The sequence below is a fragment of the Mustela erminea genome, chromosome 13 (assembly GCF_009829155.1).
Source record: "Mustela erminea isolate mMusErm1 chromosome 13, mMusErm1.Pri, whole genome shotgun sequence".
Taxonomy (NCBI): domain Eukaryota; kingdom Metazoa; phylum Chordata; class Mammalia; order Carnivora; family Mustelidae; genus Mustela; species Mustela erminea.
The window spans coordinates 86,271,976-86,281,450 of NC_045626.1; the positions used below are offsets into that span (position 1 = coordinate 86,271,976).

Below are 9,475 nucleotides of genomic sequence, written 5' to 3' on the forward strand. Positions count from 1 at the left end.
CTACCCAGCATCACAGGAGAGGATGGGACCATGGCTCGTGAGCCAGCAACAAAACAAACTCAAAATTCCAAGTACGGGGGTGCCTGGGTGGCTCAGTGGGTTGAGCCTCTGCCTTCGGCTCAGGTCATGATCTCAGGGTCCTGGGTTCGAGCCCCGCATCGGGCTCTCTGCTGTGGGGAGCCTGCTTCCCCTCTCTCTCTCTGCCTGCCTCTCTGCCTACTTGTGATCTCTGTCTGTCAAATAAATAAAATCTTTTTAAAAAATTCCAATATGCTTCCTACCGAATGCATATCACTTTCACACCCTCGTCAAGTCCAACAGTCGCCAGGCTGAACCAGCGCGAGGCAGGGTTGTGTACAAACAACAGCAGTGACTTAGCTCGAGAGCACATCAGTTCTGCTTGACAGATGAGGCTCAAACCGTTCCGTCTGTTTCCAGGTTCCTCTTTCGACTCGTCTGCTACGGTCGGCACAAACACTGTAACAGGATGTCGGCCTGCCCATAAAACACCAGCCTCGTTTCTCCCTGGGCTTCTCCCAGCCCGAAAGTTACTCCTGCTGGACTTTCAAACTTTTAGATTCTTCCCGGAGGAAGTGGGCCCCAAACCTATATGTCCACTGACTGCTCCTAAGCTCTAGAGCTGTATTTCCAGCTGCTGCCAGAGGCGCCACGACCCGGTGCTCGTGCCCCGCACTCTCGGGCCACAGGGTCTTAGGAAGCCCCGCCCCTGACCCCCCTTACTCATGTCCACCTGCGGCCAGTTAGCTCCACTCACCTGGCAGCACCTACATGCCAAGGACACAAAGACACACAGGATGAAATGGAGCCCCCAGACTAGCCAGGGACACAAGAAAGTCAATGAGACAAAATGTGTGACAAGCACCATGGAAGAGGTATACGAAGGAGGGAAGAGACGGTGCCGTGCGTCTGTAACTGAGGAGGCAGGGGAGCGTGGGGGGCAAAGCTGGTGAGGCAGGAATCCTGCCTTCCAGAGCCCCAGCTCCAACCCTGGATGCTTCTTTCCTGAATTTCCACTTCCAAGTGGCCTTTCCTGAACCTTCCTGCACTCACCCCGCCAGTACTCTGCTGCCAAGTTAGCCCCCTGAAGTGCACGTCTGATCACCGTGCTCTTGGGCTCCGCAAAGTCATGGAAACTCACTGCTACCACACTCCGGGCCTCCCACTCCCCCGGCCGGCCCACGCCCCTACCATCTCCCTGATGTTGGGAGACCTCATCTGGCAGAGGAGATGCAACTCACCACTCAGGAAGCCTGTCCCATGCTTTCCGGCTGTCACTTCCTCCTGATGCCCCGTATTTCTCCCTCAGAACCCGACTTAGAGAAGTAAATACCTAACTCAAGACCCTGGCGGGGGTGGACAGGGCTGCCCGGGATGGAGCACAGAGGGGGCTTTCACCGGGCTGACAGCGCTGACTCCCTGCACTGGCTGCCGGGACAGAGACGCCCCTTATGTTATTCTACGCCCGCGCAGAGGTGTTACTGGATCTGACCGTTTACCTTCTTAAATCTTACCCACCTATCGAAATCCATCTCTGGCACTAGGGAGCTAACTACTGGAGCCAGAGAACCTCTTCACTCGCCCTTCAATATCATCTACAATTCACACGGGACCCTTCTTCTTAGGCTTTTAAAAAAATTGTGATAAAATATAAAATATTCCATTTTAGCCATTTTCAAGTGCCGCTTTTCGGTATGTCCACGCTGCTGGGCTGCCACCATCACTGTCCATCGTCATCGCGCTCATCTTCTGGAACTCAAACTCCCCACCGCTCATTCTCTCTTGCGCTGTATCTGTGTACTCGGTTTCTTCCCCAAATTATAATATGGGGATTATGATGCCCTACTCACGTTTCCATCTTTAAAATGCCTCGCATGCAGTAAGTGCCCCACTGCTGAGGAACTGAAGTGCGATCTTCTTGAAATGGCAGCAAGAATATGAAGCCTTTTCGTTTTAGCAGTAGCAGCCGATAACAGCTTCCTGAGCACTCACTGTGCTTGGCGCCGTACTAAGCGTCTTAAGCACTCATCTCATCCACCCAGTCAACCCGATGAAGGAGGTACTGCTGCCGTCCCTTTTATTTGCAAACTCCACTTGGGAAGACAGTCCCTGCCCAAGGTCCGCAGCTAGTATCAAAAGTCAGTCCTGCACTATACCACACCCACTGCCCTTTCAATCGAGGCACAGGTAGGACAGAGCAATTATGTAAGTGATTTCACCTAAGCCAGCCAGCCTAAGAATTCTGAATCTTATTTGTTTTGTTTTTTATTTTTTATTATTTTTTTAAAAGATGTTATTTATTTATTTGACAGAGAGAGACACACAGAGAGAGGGAACACAAGCAGGGGGAGTGGGAGAGGGAGAAGCAGGCCTCCCGCCCAGCAGGGAGCCCGATTTGGGGCTCAATCCCAGGACCCTGGGATCATGACCTGAGCCGAAGGCAGACACTTAACAACTGAGCCAGCCAGGCACCTCCTGAATCTCTCTCAAGAGGGCTGGCCTTTACAGATGCCCCCTCTGTGCCAAGGACAACCTTCACCTGCCATTGCACGGGGCCTCACAACACCCACATAGTTACTACCCTCACTTGACAGTGGAGGAACCAAGCACAGAGAGTTTAAGTAACTGAAAGGAGGTCATCACACAACTCTCAGCTATGCTCTTTCCATAAAACCTTTTTTTTTTTTTTAAGACTTTGTTTATTTGAGAGGGAGAGTGCACCTAAGTGGAGGGGAGGGGCAGAGAGAGAGGGAGAAGCAGGCTTCCTGGGGACGCTGGGATCACAACCTGAGCGGCAGGCAGACGCTTAACTGACTGAGAAACCCAAGAGCCCCTCCACAAAATCGTAATGCCTCCTTCAAAAACACTGAATTTCAGAAAACAATCTCAGGCACAGTAATTTTTTACTCAAGAGTGAAAATAATAAGTCGATGGAAGAGAAGACTCCAATGTAAAAGCTGCAGCCTTTCGACACAATGACTGCACAACGTGAACAGAAACTCTAGTAGCAGATACTCCAAGAGTTTAAATCTTAACTTCCAAAAACCAGTCCCACCAGCGCCCGGCGTGTTGAGGAAACAGTCCCTGGGTTTAAAGCAAGGTCAGTACTTTTCAATGAGCCATTATGATTCACGCAGGAGCTTTGCAACCCCACACAAATCACACCAGAACACGCCTTAGGGAAACAGCTTCTCCCAGACCAGACTCTTTCCACAAAACAATCTGTTTTTCAGCCTCTCAGCGTTTCTGCATGCGGCATGTTCACTTGCCAAAGGAACACAGATCCTGGTTTTGAACCTTAGTTAGGTGGAATTATTAGTTAACGCCAACCAATCAACATTTCCTCAGAAGTACACTGAGTGACCCAAGGAGGTGCGGTTTAGCTGCCTAATCCCCTAAGCGACAGTTCCTTTTAAGGGAGTGCCCTGTAAGTCCAACGGGGTTAATGTGGACGGAGAGAGAAAGGCACATTCCACTGCCATGTAAAAATAACTTTAAATAAAAATAAAATGTGTGCATATGAAACGTCAGGCCACAGGAAAGGAAAGAGCAAAGATCACTGGGGATGGCATGACATTCAGGGAACTGCATAACGGACAGGAGGAACAGGAAAAGATAAACACAGGGACACTGGAAAGGAGACCGTCTATAGCTCCGACATGATTTTAATGTCTTGAGCTGTGCTAAAGTGCACACACCCCAATTAAAACAATGTAAGGGAAGTATAATGCCCAGCTGTGCTCAGACCTAACAGTGAATGCCTTCAAAACCGAGAGCCACGCTTGCCAGTCGCCACAAAATATCCCCTCAGGCTTGAAGAAGTCTTACTCTACAATTTAAAACACTTCCTTCTGCCAATTAAAAAAAAAAAAAAAAAAAAGCCTTTGGTTCAGGTTAAGAGATTCTACGCTTGAAAAAGGCCTGTTCCATTCACGGTCTCTTCCTAGACCTACCGGGATACATAATCGTTTTGATGACAGAAAGGTAAGACGTTTCTTAAGCTACTGGCAAATAAAAATTTACTTAACATTCTTGAACTAAGACCCTATTAACTTGTCAGGGTGATCTGCTATATTAATGGCCGTCAGCACCTTTCTAAAACAATGAATTAGCTGATTATTAGTGACTGCAATTACTCTTTATTGAGCACTAACTACATGCTGTGTTAACGTGCACTATCTCCCATAATCCCGTCAACTCTACTAGTCCTCTCCCAACAGATGCTCAGAGAGGTGGATTAACTTGCCTGAAATCACACAGCTGGGAAGTGGCCACATCCAGCCTAGAATATTTGATTCCAAAGTCTGTAAATTCCCTTTGGTCAGGAGAGGACAGTTCACAGAGTGTTTTCTTCTGTGTCTCACAACCACCCCGAAAAAAAGCCAATAAGCCGATGCATAACACTAATTCCTGAGTCAAAGTACCATGGCCAAAATTTTAGTTATTCATGTTATACCTGTTCCTTACAGAAACATGCCACATGTGACCACAGGAACAGGATTTGCTAAGTGTGACTGTAGCTAGGTGAGCTGCTTGGCTCACGTTTGATCTTCTGGATCAGTTTCCTTGTTTTAAAAGCACTACACCCCGAAGAAAAACTGCTGCTGAGTAAGTTAACTTGAACTATGTGATTATGAGGTCTGATCAAGTGCAGTTATTTATATAGGATATTCTGGAAGGATGGTTACCTCTACTTAAAAAAAGAAAAAAAAAAGCCCATCAAAAATGTTCTGCTGGATTAATTTGCCTTTCCCTTTACGTAATAATCTCCAGTTTCTTGAGTAGAGGAAACAAGAGATGCTCTCCCTAACAGCCTCGGAGTCAGGAGAATTACTCGACTCTCTCCACAATCTTCCCTCCGCTATAAGGCTGTTTATTTCTATTACGGTAGAATATAATCAATCTAACTACACCAATATAAATACAGTATTCTGTTCTTACTGAAACAGAAGAGTCCCACAGCAAAACAACTTGTAGGTGGTATTACACATTACAAAAACATACCTGCCGTTTTATTATTAAACTAGAAAGATGCCTGCTGACATACAACAAAAGGTCTCCCAGCAACTGAAGAGCAGAGAAACTAGGCAAAGACTTTGCTTCTTTAGAGACATGAAACTCTTTCAGTCAAGAAAGATGGATTTTGTCACTTATTATTCTCTAAAATGGAAAGTGCCACATGGAGACCATAAATGAGGGAAACTGCATCTCGGAGCAATGTTCTATGTGCCAAGTTACAAAGCCCGTGAATACAAGGGGTGTATTAATGGAGAGACTGATACCATCTTACTACAGTGGCCTCTCTGTAGCTCAGGACAATAATCTGTTGAGGGTTTTCCAGTGATTTTGAATGTGCAACCTCCATACAAGCCCCCTTTTAAGGAAGCTGGCTCAGTGCTGAACAATCCCTCTTCGGAAAGAAAGCCAAAAGCCCCCACTCGGGCTTCTGGGTGAGAGGCTCAGCCCTGTAGGCGTGGGAAGGCTCAGACTTTGTAGACAAAGAAGGAGGAGTGGTAAATAGGCTGGGGAGAGCTGGGATCAGCCTGTGTCCACCTGCCTGGACGAGACCCAGACCCACAGGATGGGACATTCTGAGAAAGAGTCCAAAAAGGCTGGGAAAAGGAGAGACACACAGTGCAAATCCAAGCGTGAAGCCAGTTGCCCTGGAGAGCAAACCACGCCGCCAAGAGATGCAGTGAGATAACCAGAAACAGGGTGACATACGCCTTTTGGAGGCTGGGAAGGACCTCGACTACTGAAGAGGCGGGGATTGGCTGTCAGCCCCCCAACCCCGGGTTTATCTTCTCCCCCAAAAAAATAGCTCCAGGAACACTCACGGGCCCCAGCAGGGTAAGACACTGGGGCAAAGCCACCACACTAGATTCCCATATTCCCTTCTTTCACAGGAAGGGGCAACTTTGTGGAGCAAGGGGTTCCTGCTCCCACCCACCAGACCAAGGAGAACCGCCTCGGACGGCTCTGCTAGGGTCACTTCCAAATGAAGGCGGACCCCCTACGAACCCTCCAACACTCGGGAGCTCTTAGATACCGGGACCCCTCAAATCTTAACCTGGCTAAGACCACGGCCTCGAGCCTCCCACAACCTCAGAGACCCTGCCCAATCCTAAAGTCCATCTCAGAACTACCGTCCAGACTCGGCTACAGAGCCTCACCGCCCCCCCCCCCAACCCCATCCTGGAAATGGCAAGCCGGCTAGTCCGCTCACCCCCTGAAAACCTATTCGCAGACCCCAGTTCCTGCTGCAGTCCGCCTGCACCTCTCAAGCCTCTCGTGAAGCCCCCGAACCCCTCCCCAGACCTAGTCCTCGGCCCCCTCCCTCCGTCTCAGTCACCCCTTAGTCCTCCACGACAGTCCCCTCTACCTTCTATCACCCAGTCTCATCCCCCTAATTCCCTCCTCGTCCCACCAGACTCGGCCCCGGCCCCCCGAGTGCCCTAATGCCCGTTCCAGCCTCTCCCAGCCTCGGCGCCTCAAAGCCTCGCCCCGAACCCGGTCAGCCCTCGAGCCCCGTCTCAGGGCGCTTCCCCCACCCCGCTCGGCCCCAGCTCCGTCCCCTCACCCCGACCCCGTCTCCAGCCCTCCCATTCCTCGTCGCGGTCCCTTCGACCCAACTCGAGGCACCGCGGTCGCCTCCGCCTCGGGCCACCTCCAGCCCGCCGCGGGCCCCCGACCCCGCACGCCCCTCCTGGGGGCGCCGCCGCCGCCGCGCGCCCCTGCCCAGCTCACCTCCTCCATCTTCTGCACCATCTCCGTCAGCTGTCCCTCGTCCTCCAGCAGCTCGTTGAGCTGCATCAGCGACAGCCCGGCAAACCGGGCTTCGCTCCCAGCGCCCGCCATCCCCGCGTCTCAGCCGCCGCCGCAGCTCCGGCCGCCAGGCTCCGCCGACCGGAAGCACCGCCCTCAAGGCCCGCCCCCGGCGGGGGGGCACGTGACGCCAGCTCGGGAGCATGACGTCATCACCGCGCGGGCGGGCGGACGTGACGTAGAAGGCGGGGCCCGGGGCGAGACGCAACGCTGGGCTGAGCCCAGAAAGGTTGGGGGTTTCTAGAGGGTGAGAAAGGAGCTGTGGATGGATTTGTGACGCAGCGAGAAGCAGTAATGATGTCACGGCGGCGCAGGAGAAGGCGTAGTGATGACATAGAGCCTTTTTCCTCAAGGAAAAGAACTGTCTAGATCCACAGAAAGCAGTAACTTCCAAAGAAGTTACTGCAGCCTAAGCCTGGCCTGCCTTGGGGAATCCCAAAAGGGCATTTTTATGGGGAAGCAACTTTACATGCCTTCGGTTCCTCAGAACTGTGGAGCTGCCACGTCATTTCTTGAGCAAAGACTGAGACCTTTTACGTGGATTAAGCTTTGGGCATACAGTTCTGAACAAAACAAGAAACACCCCTGCCCAGTGGAGCCAACAGCCTGACCAGGGAAGCAAACGGAAAACAAGTCAAAGGGCTACCAATTGGGAGGGTGCGAAGGAGGACATGGATGCTGAGTAAAGAAAATAGGGAAGAACCTTAGAGATAGTAAAATACGGCGCACTCAGAAGGGGAGCGCCAAGGAGACCTAAAGGATGAGAAAGGAGGAACCAGCCGCCGTTCCTGTAGGAAGTCCAATGCGGCAAGAGAAGCATGTGCAAAGGCCCTGTCCGGACTAGCTTAGTACACACAAGGAAGGAATCCTCAGAAAAGCAGTAGGACCAGAGCATCATGAGCAGAAATCTGTTCACGTGACCCCTTTGCACCAAGTCTGAGGAAGACACCTAGGCACCGAGATGGGCTAAGCTGTGCTCTTTCAGAAACAACACAATTTGGGGTACAATTGTTCAGTCTCCCTAGCTATCTAGAAGTCTCTTGAGATCCAGGAGCCCGTGAACTCATTATCCTCCTGTAATCTCTGTGACCGTTCTAGTTGGAAGAAACCTAAAGGCTGAGGTTAACCACTACGGCCTCCTAATTTTACACATTAAGAAACTGAGGTCTTGGGAGTAGAACATTTTTGGGTTTTCCCCAAATCCAGTGATTGGCAGGCCTCCTGGCTCCCAGTCTGGCATTCACGAGGCTGGCATCACACCCCATTGACCTCACGCATAACTCAGTACTGAACACAGTTGAGGCATTCAGTAAATGCTTATTGGCCAACTAATGAGCTTTGTGTATGAAGATGATGCCTCTGCTCTAACATCTGTAGAACATAAGGTCTGAGTTGTCCGCCCATACACTAGGCTGGACTCCACTGATCCTATTCTCACAGCCTCTCCAGCCCCTAGCGACACAGGGCACACCCCTGTAGAAAAGTTAGAAGTATTTCATATTATCTATAAGCAAAAGGCTTTACTGAGTTCAAGAGGAGCACTCGATAGTTTTCTTCTTTGGAGCTTGTTATACTTGGTTCCAAAACATGGCCTTGAGGAGGGAAGTCCACAGTAAAGAGGAAGGGGATGTTAAAAGTCAAGTTAGGGTCAGGATATTAGCTCAGTGTTTTTTTCTTTTCTCTCCAGGAAAAAAGAGTGGACCTGTCAAGTTGGCAATCACTGTTGTATTTCCAGGAAATTCTCACCCATGAGGGTTAAGCGGTTACCCAGAAATTTCTCACAATCCTCACAGAAGGAGAGAATAAGGTTAGGCAACAGAGGCCTCCAGAATATAGAGGGATGAAGGGATTCCGTCAAGAACATACACCAAGGGGCGCCTGGGTGGCTCAATTTTTAACCATCTGCCTTCAGCTTGTGTGGCGATCCCAGGGTCCTGGGATTGAGCCCTGCATGGGGAATCCCTGCTCAGCAGGAAGCCTGCTTCTCCCTCTCCCACTGCCCCCTGCTTGTGTTGTCCCTTTTGCTGTGTCTCTGTCAAATAAATAAAATCTTTAAAGAAAAAAATACACCGAGAACACATCAACTTCTGAATGTCGCTTTTTTATACAGTGACCACTGTATCGAGATTAGAATGCTCAGCTGAAACATTCACATCTCAGATGTGAGATCTCAGTGTTTTCTGTTTGTTGAAGGTTTAGAGAGAGCATGCATCTGTAGGTAGAGGGGCGGGGGAGGGTCAAAGGGAGGGGGAGAGTGAATCTTAAGCAGGCTCCTTGCCCGGCCTGGAACCTGACACGGGGCTCCGTCTCAGGACCCTGAAATCATGACCTGACCCAAATCCAGAGTCAAACCTTTAACCGACTGAGCCACCCCGGCGCCCCTTCTCAGGTTCTTTTATAACTCTTTTCAAACCGGTTTTCTGCCACAGACCTATTTGAGTCAAAGATGATTTCCTTTGCCAAAGAGGGCAAACCATACAAACATCTGGTTTCCTGCTGCTCTAAAAACTTCTTGTCACTTTTAAAAATGGCTGAAAGGAGAAAAGGAACATGAGAAAATCCTTACATCACCGTCAAGCCTGTCCGTTTAGTGTGTGGGTGGACTTGCTCATTTTCCTCCTTTTGGCGGACT

At 50.2% G+C, this 9,475-nt stretch overlaps 1 protein-coding gene across 1 annotated transcript in view; it reads right to left on the reverse strand.

Annotated features, from left to right (window-relative positions):
- Positions 1-6,948, reverse strand: part of VPS37B (VPS37B subunit of ESCRT-I) — a 26,028-nt gene extending 19,080 nt beyond the window's left edge. Inside the window, exon 1 of the mRNA XM_032310682.1 lies at positions 6,766-6,948. Coding sequence (XP_032166573.1) covers positions 6,766-6,876 — 111 coding nt within the window. The 5' untranslated portion in view covers positions 6,877-6,948. The remainder of the gene's footprint in view (positions 1-6,765) is intronic.
- Between the last annotated feature and the right edge of the window lie 2,527 nt (positions 6,949-9,475).